This window comes from Pelophylax lessonae (genome assembly GCF_965119305.1).
Source record: "Pelophylax lessonae genome assembly, chromosome: 5".
Lineage (NCBI taxonomy): Eukaryota > Metazoa > Chordata > Amphibia > Anura > Ranidae > Pelophylax > Pelophylax lessonae.
The window spans coordinates 14,085,379-14,104,939 of record NC_138772.1 but is presented as its reverse complement, the minus strand read 5'-3'; the positions used below and the strand labels follow the sequence as shown (position 1 = coordinate 14,104,939).

Genomic DNA, 19,561 nt, shown 5'->3' with positions numbered 1-19,561 from the left:
CCGCCGAACACGGACATCCAGGTGTCCGCTCAACTCTATTCTCTAACAGTAAACAGGTTATTACATCACTTTGTCCCAGACTCTAGCTTGTGGTTAGCACAAGACTGCAACAAGACTTCCTATTTTCTATAGAGATCTTTACCTTCTAAATTTCTGACTCTTTGAGCAATAATATGGGTAAGGGAGTACTCCAGCATTAGGTTTCATTAAAAGAACAAAGTAATGTAAATATTAGTGGGGCTTTTCCAGGATCCCCACACTGAGTGTAAGGGTGCTTCTGGTGATGGATCCCTTTATTTTCACTTTGTACGGATCATTCCTTTACTGGATTGTTTTGCACTTTTGGTCTGTTTTAGATTTTTTGTGTTGCATTATTAAGATTGAGTTCTATTTTGTACATGAACATTTCACTTTTTACGTACAATTGAATGTTATATGTTGTTGCACTATTTGGAGCGCTGCTTTTTTTCCTTTATAATATTGTAGCTACGGCAAGAAACAGGCACACAACACCAAGGTTTTTATTACAACAGGTTTATTGATGCTGGTTGGACAATCTGTTATCTCACATTATATATTAGAGAAATGAGTCACTGAAGAACATAAAGATGGATCCCAGCACCAGGACAATGGCGGCAAAGCTGGACTTGATGCTGATGGCTCCGCTGGTGTTGCACAGGTCAGAGGAGCAGCAGGTCACGGTGCCTGTAGCTCCATTAACGGTGACAGTGGCGGGTGAGCAGGTGGTTTCACATGTCTTGGTGATTACGGTTGCAGTTATTCCATCTACAGAGAGGAAACAAACGGAACAATCTTAAAAATCAAATATATTCTCTTTCCTTGATAAAACCTGGAACCGGGAATATGTAACCTCCTAATGCGTAGAGACTTTGTACCTCTCAAAATGTGCATGTCACAAACCTGGCCAATTCAAGCTAAGAATATGATAAGGAAAAATTTGGTGAAATCCATATGTCCCAATGATCAGTAGATCCAGCACCTGAATGTATATTCAATCCTGACTTTTACTGTGCAAGTCCAGCTAGCCCCCCCCGTCCCACACACCTTCTAAAACTCCTTATAGATTCCTGACCTGTGTCTAAGGGCTTCCATAAACAAATGTAGGGCACTTTCGATATCAGTTTGATGTTTGACATGCTTTTGAGATCATTCAAAATTCACTGACAGGTGTATTGGACCTGAAGTTAACCACTTTACCACCGGAGGATTTTGCTGTCTTACGTCTGGGCCACTTTTTGCGATTCGGCACTGTGCGACTTTAACTGCCAATTGCGCGGTCGTGCGACGCCGTACCCAAATGAAATTCTTTTTCCCCACAAACAGAGCTTTCTTTTGGTGGTATTTGATCACCTGTGTGATTTTTACTTTTTGCGCTATAAACAAAAAAAAGAGCGTAAATTTTGAAAAAATAACAATATTTTTCACATTTTTTTAAATGAAATCAAAATTTTTAAAAATTTTTGGCCAATTTGTTTTCTGCTACCTATGACTAGTAAAAACAAATCGCAATAAGCGTATTTTGTTTGGTTTGCGCAAAAGTTATTGCGTTTACTAACTAAGGGAAAGATTTCTGTCATTTTTGGTGTTTTTTTTTTTTACGAGTAATGGCGGCGATCTGCGATTTTTTTTGCGGGACTGCGACATTGCGGCGGACAGATTGGACCCCTGACTGACGTTTTTGACACTTTTGGGGGTACCAGTGACATTACTACAGTAATCAGTGCTATATATATGCACTGTTACTGTAAAAATGACACTGGCAGGGAAGGGGTTAATTTTATTGGAGAGGGAGGGGTTAATGTATGCCTGGTGCTTACTGACATGTGGGGGGAGGTGACTGAGTGACACAAGGACAGATCGCATGTTCAGCTATGCTGAACCCTGCAATCTGACCCTGTCTGTCACTTCGGAGATCCGCCCGCTTTGTTTACACAAGCGGGCGGATCTCCACACTCGATTCCCCGACAATCGGGGAAGAGCAGCGGCGATCGCCGCTGCTCCTCCCCTGGCCCGACTCCCGCTGTGACTGAATACAGCGGGAGCGAGCGTCCGGCGGCGCGCGCGCGCCGCCTAGAAGGGGGAGGGTCTGCCGACGTAGGTCTACAAGAGCCACTTTGCCGCAGTACAGCTCTAGTGAGCAGTCGGCAAGTGGTTAACCTTCTTCTGATATGATTTAACTACATTTGCATTCCCATAAGCTTGCATAGGGCAGCATTCAGTGCCATCTTAGTAGCATTATGGGCCCAGGGGCCCCGCCTACACAATCACCCACGAGAAGAAAAATGCAGATAGTCGATAAGGAGATATTTATTGGTACAGCAGTGCAAGGCTAATGACCGCTTCCAAGTTGGGCGGCTGGGTCCGGTGAACACACACATGGACAGGAGTCAGACTCGACTGTCCTGTGTGTTCCTGTTCCCGTGGAGGCGGACAGGCGTTCCTGCAGTTGTGGGCTCCCCCTCCGTGGCCCAAGTGGCCTGACAGCAGCGCAGAGCCAACAGGCGCTTGCCACCTGCTAAGTTCGACGGTGGGATGCACATGGGAATTGGGACTAATGCTTGGCTGGGGCTGTGTCCCTTGGCAGGTGGGGCCCCCGGGCAACTGCCCAGCGTGCCCATTCGGTAAGACAGCTCTGGCAGCATTGGTGTATAGGGCAAGCCAGCCAGTGCTGTGATGTACCTAACAAATTACCTCCAATGTTGGGTGTCCTAGATGTGTAGATGCGGCTACTTAAAACTATTAGTTTATTTATTTATTTATTTTTTTGTACACTTTACAATGGGGTGCCTTGAGATTGTGCAGAATATTTAGGCCCCATTCACACCATAAAGCGCTACATTTCATTTCACATTCACGTTCAAAAGGCACAGCAGTTGCTATCTGCAGTAGGTGTCAATGTTAACCACTTTAGGACCGGAGGATTTTCCTGCTTAATGTCCAGGCCAATTTTTGCAACTTGGCACTGCGCGAATTTAACGGACAATTGCAATGCCGCACCCAAACTAAATTTACGTCCTTTTTTTCCCACAAACAGAGCTTTCTTTTGGTGGTATTTGATCACCTCTGCGCTTTTCATTTTTTGCGATATTAATAAAAAAAGAGCGAAAATTTTGCGAAAAAATTGACATTTTCTACTTTGACAGTTAAAAAATATCCAATATATGAAATTTTTGTCATATATTTAGGCCAAAATGTATTTAGCTACATGTCTTTGACAAAAAAATTCTAAATGAGCGTATTTTTAACCACTTTAAGACCGGAAGATTTTTCCCCATTCCTGACCAGGCTATATTTTGCGATTCGGCACTGCGTTATTTTAACGGACAATTGCGCGGTCGTGCGACGCTGTACCCAAATTAAATTTACGTCATTTTTTCCCCACAAAAAGAGCTTTCTTTTGGTGGTATTTGATGACCTGTGCGATTTTTAATTTTTTAAAAAAAGAGCGACAATTTTGAAAAAAAAAAAACAATATTTTTTACATACTGATATATAACATTCCCCCCCCAAAAAATTAAAAAAAAAATCTAAATTTTTTAACATTTTAGGCCAATTTGTTTTCTGCTACATATGTTTGGTAAAAAAAAAAATCGCAATAAGCGTATTTGGTTTGCGCAAAAGTTATTGCGTCTACTAACTAGGAGAGTGATTCTAACTGTGGGGGGGGGGCGTGGCTTCTGAAATGACCATAGAGACAAGTGATCCTATATAGAAGGATCACAGGGGCTCTATGATCATTCCAGGGAGAAGAACGGTCAGCTGTGTTTACAACAGCCGACCGTTCTTCTCTCTCAGCGGGGAACGATCGTGGGTGTCAGGCGGCAATCGGAGCCGCCTGCCCGCTGCATCGGCTTCCCCGCTGATGAGCAGGGGCGGGAGCGTTCCAGCGGCGGTGCGTGCTCGCCCCCTAGATACAGGCGCACGTTTACAACAGCTGAATGTTCTTCTCTCTCAGCGGGGAACGATCACGAGTGTCAGGCGGCAATCGGAGCCACCTGCCCGCTGCATCGGCTTCCACGCTGACGAGTGGGGGAGGGAGCGCAGCCCCGGAGGCGCACTGTAACTACCCCAGAAGGCAGATTATGCTGCAAAGGATTCTAGGAGTGGGTATAAGTTTTGAGGGAGGTGCGTGGCATGGTGTCTTTGGCGGGAGCAGAGTCCCAGGAGGGAGAGAACGGCTGCCTCTCCTCTTGTCTGAGGAAGCGGATGTCTCGTGGTGTCGCCTTAGTCCAGAGAGAGTGCTGAGTTGATCTGAGGGGATCCGGTGTGCCGAGAACCTGCGGGAAGCGAGAGGGGTCCAGTCCCAGGAAAACCTACACAGGTCGTGAGTACTGAGGATTGCCCCTGGGGGTCTGCCTGAAGTCAGAGGGGACCACTCTGGAAGAGGATCTGGGATCCAATGTCAGCTAGCTGAGAAAGGGGGTACCTAGGTTGAGGACCCTGAAGTTACAAAGGGGGGTGTATAGTCAGTGAACCCCAAAGAGTTCAAGGTCAAAGGGGGCACCTGCATTTGGGCCCTGAATTGTACAGAGTGTGTCAGTTAACAGTTGCAGCCTTACAGAAATCTACAACGTACTACCTCAAGCCAGTGCAAGGCGGGAGGGGAGTATTCAGTGACTTTGCAATACAGCAGTGTCAGTAGTTCTACAATCCACAGTCCTGGGTCTTTTGGACTTATAAAGTCAAGGATCCAGCACTTCTATCAAGTTACAGTGTGTTCTCAGAGTTAGTGAGCGTTAGCTGGCGTCAAGAAAGCGCCAACAGGCATTTTTCCTGGCTTAAGTCCCAAGTGTATCTAGTTGAGCCTAAAGGAGTATCCCACTCATTCCCTTCTCCCATCCCCTAAATACAATAAAAACCACAAAATCAAGATGCCAGAGTTATCTATGTCTCAGTTCTCACACCCAGGGTCGCAGCTCACATGGGCTGGAGAGGTAGCCAGTAACAATGGCAGACCCACATCAGGCCCAATGCCTGGAAAACCTGCTACATTTTGTAAAGTCTTACATGCTGAAGCAGTTCCTACAGCCGTCATACAGTAGCCGTATCCGGATGAGCAGTTTGCCGCTGTCATGCAATTGCTGTTGCTGGTTTGTTCGGTGCATGTGTAACATTTCAGGGAATAGGCTGAAAAAAAGAACAATTTAAAGTGTGACTCCATCTCTCAATAAAAGCAGATAAAACTTCTACACTTGCAGTATACTAATAAAAGCAGTACATGATGAGTACACCACTGTTTTCACCAATATAATGGATTTCCTCCCTTTTAATCATAATTCTCAATGATGTAAGTCCACGATGCATTATGCCTGTAAAAAATATCAGAGATGGTTTTATGTAGAGATTCAAGAACAAGTTACATAGTTACATAGTTTGTGAGGTCTAAAAAAGACATCAGTCCATCCAGTTCAACCTATGATGTGTGTGTGTGTGTTTGCTGTTAACTGTACACTGTGTACCCCTGTATGTTGTGGTCTTTAAGGTGCCCGCTCAATAGTTTATTGAAACTATTGATGCTCCCTGCTGATACCATTGCTTGTGGAAGAGAATTCCACATCCTTACTGCTCTGACAGTAAAGAACCCCCTACGTATTTTAAGGTTAAACCGTTTTTTCTCTAGTTTTAGTGAGTGGCCACGTGTCTTATTGTATTCCCTTTCTCTGAAAAATTTGTTCCTTATGCTAGGGTCACCAGTACAGTATTTGTACATTGATATCATATCCCCTCTCAAGCGTCTCTTCTCCAGAGAGAATAAGTTCAATGCTTGTAGTCTTTCCTCATAGCTGAGATCCTCCATTCCCCTAATTATTTTTGTTGCCCTTCTCTGGACTCTCTCAAGTTCCAGCACATCCTACCGGAGGACTGGTGCCCAGAACTGGACGGAATACTCCAGAGTTTTATAAAGTGGTAGGATTATAGTTTTATCTCTGGAATACATCCCCTTCTTTATGCATGCTAATATTCTGCTGGCTTTAGCAGCAGCCGCTTGACATTGCATACTATTGCTTAGTCTATCCTCTACCAAGACTCCCAGATCTTTCTCCATTTTTGATTCCCCCAAAGGTTCCCCCCCCCCAAAGTGTATTGTGCTTTTATGTTTTTAGTCCCCAAGTGCAAAACCTTACACTTCTCCACATTAAACCTCATTTGCCATGTCGTTGCCCACTCTATAGTTATTGCCCTGACAAATTTTGTGTCATCTGCAAAAACTGATATAGAACTACTGATCCCGTCCTCAATGCTGTTTATGAATAAATTGAATAAGTTTGGTCCCAGGACTGAGCCTTGGGGGACCCCACTTACCACCCCAGACCAGTCTGAGTATGCGCCCAGACCAGTCTGAGTATGCGCTATTTATTACCACCCTTTGGACACGCCCTTTTAGCCAGTTCCGTATCCAAGAGCAAACCTTGTGGTCGATGCCTGCAGACCTTATTTTATAAATTAAGCGCTTGTGGGGAACTGTATCAAACGCCTTAGCGAAATCCAGGTACACCACATCCACTGGTCTCCCCCTATCTAGCTTACAGCTCACCTCCTCGTAGAATGTTAACAAATTGGTTTGACAAGAACGCCCATTTGTAAACCTGTGCTGATTACTGCTGATGATGTTGTTGTCTTAAGGGACTATATCGTAGAGTTTGCTTATCATCCCCTCCAGAAGTTTACATACTATCAATGTTTGGCTGACCGGCCTATAATTTGGCGGGACATGCCTCTGCCCTTTTTTGAATATCGGTATCACGTTTGCTTTCTTCCAATCCCCTGGTACATTTCCTGTCATAATACTGTCAGCAAAGATCAGGAACAGTGGTCTAGATATAGTTTTACTAAGTTCTTTAAGTACTCACGGATGTACGCCAGCCGGGCCTGGTGATTTATTTGTGTTAATTTTATCCAGCCTTTCCCTGATTTCACCCTCTGTTAGCCATAGCAGCAAGTCCTGCAAAGTACTGCTAACCATACAGTCATGGTCAGTGTACCTCTCCTTTTCCTGTGTAAAGACTATGGAGAAAAAAGCATTAAGCACGGTTGTCTTTTCGGTGTCCTCTGTAACCATCCTCCCCTCATCATTAATTATGTGTGCAACATGCTCTGCCCTAGTTTTTTTGCTGTTGATATAGTTAAAGAATTTCTTAGGGTTCTTTTTACTATCTTATCTCTTTGTCTCTCGAAGTTGATTTTAGCCATTTTGATTTCGTATTTACATTTCTTATTTGCTTCCTTGTATTGCTGGAAAGCCGATAATGTGACCTCTGATTTATATTTCTTGAAGGCCATTTTTTTCCCCCTAATACGTTTTTTAACATTATGGTTTAGCCAGCCAGGTTTGGCTTTGTCTCTTCTAAATTTGTTTCCCATAGGAATGCACTGCGAGATGCATTTGTTTAATATGTTCCTAAAGCATTCCCATTTTTCCTCCGTGGTCAGTGTTCCCAGGGTTTGGTCCCAGTTTACCCTTTCCATCAATGAGCACAATTTGGGAAAGTTTGCCCTTCTGAAGTTTAGAGTTCTTATGTTCCCCTCTTGCCTTGTTTTATTGTTATTTATGCTAAATGTGATCATCCTGTGATCGCTAGAGCCCAGGTTGTCCTGGACTCCTACCTCCGAGATTAGGTCTGGGTCATTAGTGATCAATAGGTTCAGCACTGTATTTTCTCTAGTAGGAGAATCCACCAACTGAGACATGTAGTTGTCCTGTAAGGTTTCCATGAAGAGACAGGCATTCTGTGAGTGTGTAGTCCCCTCTTCCCAGTCAATGTCAGGATAATTGAAGCCCCCTAATATGACGACTGATCCCAGCTTTGCCACTTTACCCAACAGTGATTCCAGCTCTACCTCCTCCCTTTGGTTGGGTGGCCTATAACAAACCCCCACAATTACTTTTCCCTTTATTTCTTCCCTATGGAGTTCTACCCACACGGATTCTAACTCCGTACTCATCCCTTCCATAATATCACTCCTCTCTATCACCCTTACATTATTCTTGATATAGAGACACACCCCTCCCCCTTTTCCTTCCCTGTCCTTCCAGTACACAGTATACCCTTGGATTTTGGCCAGCCAGTCATGTGAGGAGTCGAACCAAGTTTCTGTTATTCCCACAAGGTCTATGTCCTCCTCACATACTAACATTTCCAACTCATCCATTTTATTAGCAAGGCTCCTAGCATTTGCATATACCCCTCTTAGATTTGTGGAAGTTGATAGTGAATGGTGCCTATTTTTATTCCTGTTTGGTCTGAGGTTTGCCCGCACAGACCCTCCAACTAACGTTTTGGATCTACTGTCGCTGCTGACTCTAATAATTCCTTCTGTCCTTTGCTCCCTCCTGACTGACTCTACTTCTGAGCCCTTCCCCCCGTCTCCTAGTTTAAAAGTCCCTCCAACTTGGTGGCCATCTTTCTCCCCAAAAGAGCTGTACTGTCCCCATTAAGGTGCACCCCGTCCGTACTAAAGAGCCGGTAGCCGACTGAGAAGTCAACCCAGTTCTCCAGGAACCCGAACCCCTCCATCCTACACCAGTTCCTCAGCCACTTGTTAAGTTCCCTAATCTCCTTCTGCCTCTCTTGTGTGGCTCGAGGTACCGGTAGTATTTCAGAGAAAACCACCTTGGAGGTCCTATTCCTCAATCTATTCCCTAAGTCCCTGAAATCGTTCTTTAGGACCCTCCACCTTCCTCTTACTTGGTCATTGGTTCCCACATGCACCATGACCACTGGGTCGTCCCCAGCCCCGCCCAATATTCTATCTACCCGATCTGCGATGTGCCGGTAAACAACATATTGTTTGGTTACCACGATTGTTTCTACAGATTGCCCTCTCTATCCTCTTCATGTTTGAGTCCCCCACTACCACAACCTGTCTAACCTTTCCTGAGTCTCGCCCTCCTCCTTCCTGGAGCCGCCGCTCCCCTGGCAGCTGGGGGAGGGCGCCTGCTCCATTGCTGCCCCCCCTGAGCTGATATTCCCATCAACATGCAACTTGGCAAATTTGTTAGGATGTACCAACTAAGGACTAGCCTCCCTGGCACTCTTCCCTCTACCCTTTCTAACGGTCACCCAACTGAAGGGAAATAGATGTGCTTCTGCTAGCCTATTTTGCCCATGGGGTGCCCGTGGGTCTCAGAAAGGGATGGGGCTTACCCCCCCCCCCGATGCTGTTGAAGCGGATAGCAGCTAAGCGGGGGTCATAGAGAGTAGATGGAGCCCGTAGCTCAGTGCTCACACGCCGGCCTGTCCAGAAGCCAGGCATGCGCCCCATGCTGATCCCTTTTTTGGACCCCTGTATACGACCACGAGTGCCAAAGACCTAGTAGTATTGAGGAAAGCTCTACCTACTATGTGTGGTCAGTTTCTAAGGGATTGGGAGAAGTTTAGGACAAAGGACAGCTCGTGTGGTGTTGTATCATGAGATAACTGGTTCTCCCATATTGTTTCCAAAAAATTGTTTTCAGAAGTCTACATGATCACCATGGTCATCTGGGACCTGAGAAAACTTTGGCCCAATGGTTCAGGACCATTTCTTTTGGCCCAAATGAGAGATACCGCGGCTGTTCGTGCCCTATGGATTTAGATTATCTCTGCATTGACAATGATTTAGGAGGAATTGGAAATTTACTGGTGGTGACCAACAAATTTACCCAATACGCGCAAGCTGTTCCTACCAAGGATCAAAGGACATTTACAGTTGTGAGAATGCTTTGGGAGAACTATTTCATCCATTATGGCCTACCCCATGGTTACACTCAGATCAGGGAAGAGATTTTAAGCTTGAGTGGCTTCTAGATGTGACTACTACACTATTGCAATCTTTCTCTGGCTCTCGGTGAGCTTTCTTCATTCATAGTTGGAGGCTTTCTAAAGAAGTCATTGGAGTCCCTATGCTGCAATGTCACTTGCTTGATCATCATGCTGTTTTGGGCATTTGGGCTGCTGTGATGGCAGCTACTCGCTTTGGTGAGTTTGCAGTTCACTTATTGGTGGTGGCCTGTGGGAGATCACTGAAGAACTGCTTTGTCAACACTGGTGTCATTGCTGCTTTAAATCTGTCACAATATTTGACACTACACTAGAATGTCAGCTTTATTGCTTGGACTTTAATGTATTATTTGCTTATGTTGTTGTTACATACGTTTTATTATTATTATTATTATTTTTTTTTTTTGAGGTGTCGCCTTAGGCCCTGTTCACACTGGGGCGACGCTACTTTGCCGGGCGACCTCATAGGTCGCGGCGCGACCTCGGAGCGGCCGGCACGGACTTCATAACATTGAAGTCTATGCAGGTCGCTCCGGGTCACCCCAAAGAAGCTCCGGACCATTTTTCTAAGTCGGAGCGACTTGTGTCTCCTCCTATTAGAACGGGTCCGCAGCTTCTCTATGGAAGGCGACCTACGGCTACCTGTCAGGCGACCAGGTCGCCTGACAGGTCGCCCCAGTGTGAACGGGGGCTTATTAGGAATATTTTGTCCACAAAGTGGATATCACCTTTTTATATAATTTACATAATATAACTGGATACTAATATTTATAGGTAGAGTTGATCCAGTGAATATCTGATTGCCTCTTGAGGTATCAGGAAGGATTCCTCCCCGCTGGAGCACTTTAGATCAAGCTTTATTGGGGTTTTTTGCCTTCCTCTGGATCAACTGTGGGTATAGGATTGTACTGTATATATGGAGGTTTTCTATTTGTATGTGTGTGTTTTTTTTCTATGCTGGACTAGTGTCTTTTTGTCAACCAGATTAACTATGTAACTATGATTCTCGTATACAAGATAAAGGGACCAGATGCCAACATCAAAGTCTGGCAAACAAATTATTTGCTGCCTATTCTTCAAGTCAGTGACAAAGATGGCTCAGATGACACTTCAGGGTGTGACTCGCCCCAGCCTCAGGCAAACCTTACATCTCATATTCATGATGCTGATGCACAGTATCAGATAGCTAGCTTTGTGCTACTCTATGTGTGTAGAAGTCACCTTCCACCAATTACTGTTTTCGAAGTATCATGTATATGCAACTCCTGTTAGCCTAGTTAACCTTGTCTCCTCTGGTCTGGGATTCTTTAGCTAGTTTTAGCTTAGAACTCATAAACCAACATAGGCTAGAGCCAGGTTAGGCATCTGATGGCCACTTCTGATAGTTATGGGTCCGGTTACATAGCAGATTAGAAAAATACTAGATACTAAGATGCAGAGTAGATCCTCAGTTCCAGTATCACACCATGTTTTTTGCTGGAGAGAATCTGCATTCTAGACTGGTTGGAAGATCTCTCCATCATTACTGATCTTGTCTTCAGGTCTTCAACACTAAGACAGAAGCTGCATCATGACCATTCTTAGTGGCCCCTGCAACTGGACTTTGTTGTATCTGGAGGTATCTCTAATAATAACTATTTATACCAGGGTATATGTGCACAGTTCCACCAGTACTCCTATTGGGCCCTCTATTGATATTACCCATTTGTACATTGGATGTATGTACTATTTTGTTTATTTTTACTATTTTTTTTTGTAGAAGGAAAGGACTGGGAATCATGTGTACACTGTGGGGTATATGGAATCCCTAGGGATTTTTTTTTTCTTTTTATTATGTATATTTCAGGAATACTACGCGTGTCTTCAAATGTTTTGTATAGGTATGGTCTTTTTACTTGTATTTGTCTTTTTGTTTTTGGAAACATTTAATAAAAATAATTTAAAGCTATTTTTTTTCACTATTTCTAACATGTATTTATTTTTTTTAACATATTTTATTATTTTTCTTCTCATCTTTAAAGCTTGAATTATTTCTATAATGGTGTACATCTATATACTTATAGTTAATGCTATATTTTGGTTGCAGTAGCTGCTCTGCTCCCAATTACGTTAATCAGATTACTTATTAATTTCCTAATAAATCCCCTATGTTCACAGAGGTCCTGTCCTGGGTGGAGGCTCTGCCACATTTATTATCAATACCACTCTTACACTTAGTAAGGATTCTGGTTCTCTTTTTTACCTACATGTTTAGTGCAATATCCAGTGTGGAGAGGCCATTTCTCATAACCCCTCCAAAAGAGAGATACAAATGTTTTATTAATCCATTTTTAAATATATTCTTTGTTATTATTCATTTATGCATAAAGATTGCAGAAGCAACACAGTGTTCACGTAAAATGATGAGTATATTAAGATGGTACATCCATTGACTGTTTTGAGATTCCTAATGCTGGCGTTACATCTGTAGAATTTTATTTGGACGAGGTAACATAAGAATTGCTCGTTTAGCCATTTGACTTCACAAGCTTAACTAATTTTAATTACTTTCTTAATTACTTTTTTTTTAATACTGATTGTCAATGTCTTAGTTTTTGCAAAACAAATGCTCTACTTAACATTGACAAGTGCATGCACATAAAATTAGTATTGATTTTAGAGCTTCCATTGGATTCAACAAAAGATTTCCACCATTGTCCTTTGATTTTTTCTTTTTTTTATTTGCTTGGTCTGGCTGTAAAAGATTTTAAAATTTTGCCCTTAGATATTTGAACAAACGTTCTGAAAAGGAATATTTTCTAACAATATTCAACAGGTTTAATACCAGCTTTAGCACAAAAAACAACCAGTTGTAAGTGTGAAGGTGGCATACAGAAGAAAATCATATTCCACTGCAAGAATTTGAGAGAGTTAATTAAGACGGAGAGGGGTAAGGTGGTGTAGGTAGGAATATAGGGGTCCAGAGTAGATGGGAAGGAGAAGGTTGGAGAGGCAGTAGGCTTTGGGAGGGTCCTGAGAGGCAATGGGATCCATCTACGGGATCAAAAATTGAAAAAAAAAAAAAAAATGAAGGCACCAAAAAAAGAGAAAAAAAAGTGCAGGCACCTAGGGTCTCCAACCCCGGACAACAGAATGCCTGCAGCCATTGAGCAGGACACAATAATCCAACTTTAAGGAAGATTTAATGGTACTTTGCCGCATTCATCTCAAAGAGTATTGTAAATATCTAGTTTATATACATTACTTTTTGATAGAAGTTTGCTTTTCTTTTTTTTTTTTTAATTGTGTCAAACTATTTAAAAAAATCCCTAGATAAAAAATCATAGTAATAATAGTATCAGTGGCCCCCTTACCTGCTCCTGCACAGATAGCTGCCAGCAGTAGGATATATGTGTGTGCTGCCATTGTAAGCTGGAGGAAGCTTGTGAGCAGGGGCGGACTGACCATTAGGGCACTCGGGCACTGCCCGAGGGCCCGGGGCTAGTAGGGGGCCCCATGAAAGGCTCCTGGCACCTACCTTCCAAAGCATCTGTGATGATCCCGGAGCCCAGTGCCAGAACAAGTTCCAGCGCTGAGCTCCGGTAACTGGCCTGACAGAGACACACTAGCGTGGGCACTCAGGACACCTTCCCTGCATCTCTTTCAGGGTGCCTGGGCTCCCTCACGCAGCGATCGTCCCTCTGCAGCAGCCGACACTTACATCTCTCCCCCAACTGATGCCTGCACAGTACACAGAGCTCACCAAGGATCCTCCTCCACGGCTCTGAAGTACACAGACAGGAGGAGGAGGAGTAGCCGGGGAGGAGGGACATTAACTTCAAGAGCTGCACTGATTATCTGAGGTATGTACTGTACATAGTTTATGGATACGGAAGGGGGACAGATAACAAGGATGCACATATGGAGAAGTGATGGGGGCGGGGGCATATGCTAGGGGGATGCTTTTGGAGGGGGGATGACTTGTGCTAGAAGGTGAGGAGGTGGTGTGAGGGAATTTCAACTCTGACCTCTCCCCTCCAAATGCACCCCCCAGCACATGTTCTCTTACCGCCCCTTCTCCCCAAATCAAAGAGGTGCAGATTGCCACTCATCCCAGGACCCCCTCTCTCCTCATCCCAGGACCCCCATCTCCTCATCCCAGGACCCCCATCTCCTCATCCCAGGACCCCTCTCTCCTCATCCCAGGACCCCCTCTCTCCTCATCCCAGGACCCCCCCTCTCCTCATCCCAGGACCCCCTCTCTCCTCATCCCAGGACCCCTCTCTCCTCATCCCAGGACCCCTCTCTCCTCATCCCAGGGCCCCCTCTCTCCTCATCCCAGGACCCCTCTCTCCTCATCCCAGGGCCCCCTCTCTCCTCATCCCAGGACCCCTCTCTCCTCATCCCAGGACCCCTCTCTCCTCATCCCAGGACCCCCTATCTCCTCATCCCAGGACCCCTCTCTCCTCATCCCAGGACCCCTCTCTCCTCATCCCAGGACCCCTCTCTCCTCATCCCAGGACCCCCTCTCTCCTCATCCCAGGACCCCTCTCTCCTCATCCCAGGACCCCTCTCTCCTCATCCCAGGACCCCCTCTCTCCTCATCCCAGGACCCCTCTCTCCTCATCCCAGGACCCCTCTCTCCTCATCCCAGGACCCCCTATCTCCTCATCCCAGGACCCCCCCTCTCCTCATCCCAGGACCCCCCCTCTCCTCATGCCAGGACCCCTCTCTCCTCATCCCAGGACCCCTCTCTCCTCATCCCAGGACCCCTCTCTCCTCATCCCAGGACCCCCTCTCTCCTCATCCCAGGACCCCTCTCTCCTCATCCCAGGACCCCTCTCTCCTCATCCCAGGACCCCTCTCTCCTCATCCCAGGACCCCCTCTCTCCTCATCCCAGGACCCCTCTCTCCTCATCCCAGGACCCCTCTCTCCTCATCCCAGGACCCCCTATCTCCTCATCCCAGGACCCCCTCTCTCCTCATCCCAGGACCCCTCTCTGCTCATCCCAGGACCCCCTCTCTCCTCATCCCAGGACCCCTCTCTCCTCATCCCAGGGCCCCTCTCTCCTCATCCCAGGACCCCCTCTCTCCTCATCCCAGGACCCCCTCTCTCCTCATCCCAGGGCCCCTCTCTCCTCATCCCAGGACCCCCTCTCTCCTCATCCCAGGGCCCCTCTCTCCTCATCCCAGGACCCCCATCTCCTCATCCCAGGACCCCTCTCTCCTCATCCCAGGACCCCTCTCTCCTCATCCCAGGACCCCCTCTCTCCTCATCCCAGGGCCCCTCTCTCCTCATCCCAGGACCCCTCTCTCCTCATCCCAGGACCCCCATCTCCTCATCCCAGGACCCCTATCTCCTCATCCCAGGACCCCCATCTCCTCATCCCAGGACCCCTCTCTCCTCATCCCAGGACCCCCTCTCTCCTCATCCCAGGACCCCTCTCTCCTCATCCCAGGACCCCCATCTCCTCATCCCAGGACCCCTCTCTCCTCATCCCAGGACCCCTCTCTCCTCATCCCAGGACCCCCTCTCTCCTCATCCCAGGGCCCCTCTCTCCTCATCCCAGGACCCCTATCTCCTCATCCCAGGACCCCCATCTCCTCATCCCAGGACCCCCATCTCCTCATCCCAGGACCCCCTCTCTCCTCATCCCAGGGCCCCTCTCTCCTCATCCCAGGACCCCTATCTCCTCATCCCAGGACCCCCATCTCCTCATCCCAGGACCCCCATCTCCTCATCCCAGGGCCCCTCTCTCCTCATCCCAGGACCCCCCTCTCTGCTCTCATCCCAGGACCCCCTCTCTCCTCATCCCAGGGCCCCCTCTCTGCTCCCATCCCATGGCCCCCTCTTTGCTCTCATCCTATGGCCCCCTCTCTGCTCTCATCCCAGGACCCCCCTCTCTGCTCTCATCCCAGGACCCCCTCTCTGCTCTCATCCCAGGGCCCCCTCTCTGCTCTCATCCCAGGGCCCCCTCTCTGCTCTCATCCTATGGCCCCCTCTCTGCTCTCATCCCAGGACCCCCCTCTCTGCTCTCATCCCAGGACCCCCTCTCTGCTCTCATCCCAGGACCCCCTCTCTGCTCTCATCCCAGGACCCCCTCTCTGCTCTCATCCCAGGACCCCCTCTCTGCTCTCATCCCAGGACCCCCTCTCTGCTCTCATCCCAGGGGTCTCTCTCAGCTCTCATCCCAGGACCCCCTCTCTGCTCTCATCCCAGGACCCCCCTCTCTGCTCTCATCCCAGGGGTCTCTCTCGGCTCTCATCCCAGGACCCCCTCTCTGCTCTCATCCCAGGACCCCCTCTCTGCTCTCATCCCAGGACCCCCTCTCTGCTCTCATCTCAGGACCCCCTCTCTGCTCTCATTCCAGGACCCCCTCTCTGCTCTCATCTCAGGACCCCCTCTCTGCTCTCATCCCAGGGGTCTCTCTCAGCTCTCATCCCAGGACCCCCTCTCTGCTCTCATCCCAGGACCCCCTCTCTGCTCTCATCCCATGACCCCCTCTCTGCTCTCATCCCAGGACCCCCTCTCTGCTCTCATCTTAGGACCCCCTCTCTGCTCTCATCCCAGGACCCCCTCTCTGCTCTCATCTCAGGACCCCCTCTCTGCTCTCATCCCAGGACCCCCCTCTCTGCTCTCATCCCAGGGGTCTCTCTCAGCTCTAATCCCAGGACCCCCTCTCTGCTCTCATCTCAGGACCCCCTCTCTGCTCTCATCCCAGGACCCCCTCTCTGCTCTCATCTCAGGACCCCCTCTCTGCTCTCATTCCAGGACCCCCTCTCTGCTCTCATCTCAGGACCCCCTCTCTGCTCTCATCCCAGGACCCCCCTCTCTGCTCTCATCCCAGGGGTCTCTCTCAGCTCTAATCCCAGGACCCCCTCTCTGCTCTCATCTCAGGACCCCCTCTCTGCTCTCATCCCAGGACCCCCTCTCTGCTCTCATCTCAGGACCCCCTCTCTGCTCTCATTCCAGGACCCCCTCTCTGCTCTCATCTCAGGACCCCCTCTCTGCTCTCATCCCTGGACCCCCTCTCTGCTCTCATCCCTGGACCCCCTCTCTGTTCTCATTCCAGGACCCTCTCTGCTCTCATCCTAAGGCTCCCCCTCTCTGCTCTCATCCCTGGGGCCCCTCTCTGTCCTTATCCCAGGGGTCCTTCTCTGTTCTTATCCCAGGAGCTACTCTCTGTCATTCCAAGGGTCACTCTCTGTCTTTATCTCAGGGGTCCCTCTCTGTCCTCATCCAAGGGGTCCCCTTAACACCAACTGTGATAAGGTGTTCAGGACAGGAAGGGCCTGTTTAAATTTGCAGTTTGGGGGCAGGAAAACCTCAGAATTGAGCCCTGTATTTACTCACCCCCACCACACCCCCTTTAACTGCAAGGGCCAGGGGTGTACACATGTTGCAGCCGCATCAGGAATTATATGTCCTGTCACGCTTGGCAGGTGTAGCACCTGCCAAGCATAACTCATTCAAGTGAATGGGGCTGCATTGCAAAGGCTGTGCAACCTTGTGCAGTACAGCAAAAAAAAAGGGTTAAAGTAGGCAATAAGAAGGCGTTGTATTGCCTCCTCATCACCTGCTTCAACTCCTTGAATCACACACTAGCATGCTGAAACTATATGCATTGCACATGGTTGCAGGGTGTTTGCCAAGTGGGCCTCATTCACTTGAATGGGTCACGATAACCCACCAAAAGCAACAGGGGGTTTAACTCCTGCTGCAACATGTGTACTCATGGACATGGACACAGGGGGGCCCCATGATCTCATATTGCCCGGGGGCCCCATGGGTTATCAGTCCGCCCCTGCTTGTGAGCGTAGAATTAAAAAATAATGGAATATACCTGTGTATATATATTCAAGCTCCCCCCCCCATATTAGCATAACAATGGGTTGTACTGCTCCATATTGGAGCGCTAACGTGAAAAAAGCTAAGATCTTCTATCATATATTTCTGTGCTTGATTGGGGTTACCCTCACAAAGACAGCATCAACACTATTACTGACTTTGATAAAGGTTATATAGTTACATAGTTAGTCAGGTCTGAAAAATACACTACTTCAACCAACAGAAAAAAATAAAAAAATAAATAAATAGAAAGCTCCATATACACAATCCCATACCCACATGCATCCACAGTTTAGGTATAAATGTTAGTATCCAGTTATGTTTTGTGCATTTAGGAATGCATCCATCTCTAGATAGAGCTGGCCAGAACTACTCACAGCTCCTAATGCAAAGAAGCTTTTTCGGTGGAGGAGGTAAAATCTCTTTTCCTCCAGACCTAAAGAGTGCTCTCTTGACCTAAAAGTCAATAACTCTACACCAGGTTCATGTGGACCACTTACAGTGTCCCATAAAAGTGAGTACACCCCTCACATTTTTGTGAATATTTTATTCTATCTTTTCATGTGACAACACTGAAGAAATGACACTTTGCTACAATGTAAAGTAGTGAGTGCACAGCTTGTATAACAGTGTAAATTTGCTGTCCCCTCAAAATAACTCAACACACAGCCATTAATGTCTAAACCGCTGGCAAAAAAATTGAGTACACCCCTAAGTTAAAATGTTCAAATTGGGCCCAAAGTGTCAATATTTTGGTCACCACCATTTTTTTCCAGCACTGCCTTAACCCTCTTGGGCATGGATTTCACCAGAGCTTCACAGGTTGCCACTGGAGTCCTTTTCCATTCCTCCATGACGACATCACAGAGCTGGTGGATGTTAGAGACCTTGTGCTCCTCCACCTTCTGTTTGAAGATGCCCCACAGATGCTCAATAGGGTTTAGGTCTGGAGACGAGACAATCCACCACCTGACTGCAGCAGGGTGGACAGATACGTTTAATCGTTTGGGAATTACACAATATTTCTCTAATAGATTTAGATTTTTATGTCTAGTATCTAAGTATATTTTTTATCAACATGTTTTTATTGAAAAATCTTTTTGTATATCAATAAAATTGCACTAGATGTGCTTTTAAGGTACCGTTAACCATTTGCCGACGATATTTGGCCTGAACATGTTGATCAGTTCTGACCAATGGCAGAACATCCTGTGCCCATGTAATGTAAACACAGGCACAGGATATGATGTAATCTCCTCTCCTGAAGTTCTTTTCGGTTCCAGCGCGAGAGAGAGAACATCAACTGATTACAGAAGCAGCACACTGACACTAGTACATATAGGCACACATTTAACCCCCTGATCACCCCCTAATTAACCCTTTCACTCCCTGTCACAGTGTACACTATATACAGTATACAGATAATTTACTGATCACTGTATTAGTGTCACTTATGACTTCAGATAGTGTGATAGGCAGTTAGTGGTAGTCCCAAATAGGTTTAGGGTTCCTGCCATATATCCCTCAAAAAATATTTAACCCCTGATCACCCCCTGTTAACCCTGTCACAGTGTACACTAAATACATTATACAGAAATGTTACTGATCACTGTATTAGTATCACTTGTGAATTTAGTTAGTTTGAGAGGCAGTTAGTGATAGTTAGAGGCAGTCCCAGATAGCTTTAGGGTCCCTGCCATATAGCCCCTAATAAAGATTTAACCCCCTGATCACCCCCAGTTAACCCCTTCATTGCCCTGTCACAGTGTCACTATTATAGTGCACAGATCTTTTTTCAGATCACTGTATTAGTGTCTTAGGTGACATCAGTTATCAGATTGCCCACCACATATTTAGTAATACTTTTTAACCCTTTGATTGCCAGTGACAAACACATACTAAAAACCTCCATTACTAGTATAGCGACTGAACGGATTAATATCTTTGATCT

At 46.7% G+C, this 19,561-nt stretch overlaps 1 protein-coding gene across 1 annotated transcript in view; it reads right to left on the bottom strand.

The window, feature by feature from the left end:
• Positions 1-577: 577 nt before the first annotated feature.
• The window catches only part of LOC309556410 (uncharacterized protein), a gene marked incomplete at its 3' end in the record, with an annotated part of 57,536 nt that continues 38,552 nt past the window's right edge, over positions 578-19,561 (bottom strand). The window contains exons 4-7 of the mRNA XM_082258877.1: positions 17,736-17,767; positions 13,136-13,193; positions 5,029-5,148; positions 578-786 (exon numbers count right to left, since the gene is read on the bottom strand). Coding sequence (XP_082115003.1) covers positions 578-786; positions 5,029-5,148; positions 13,136-13,193; positions 17,736-17,767 — 419 coding nt within the window. The remainder of the gene's footprint in view (positions 787-5,028; positions 5,149-13,135; positions 13,194-17,735; positions 17,768-19,561) is intronic.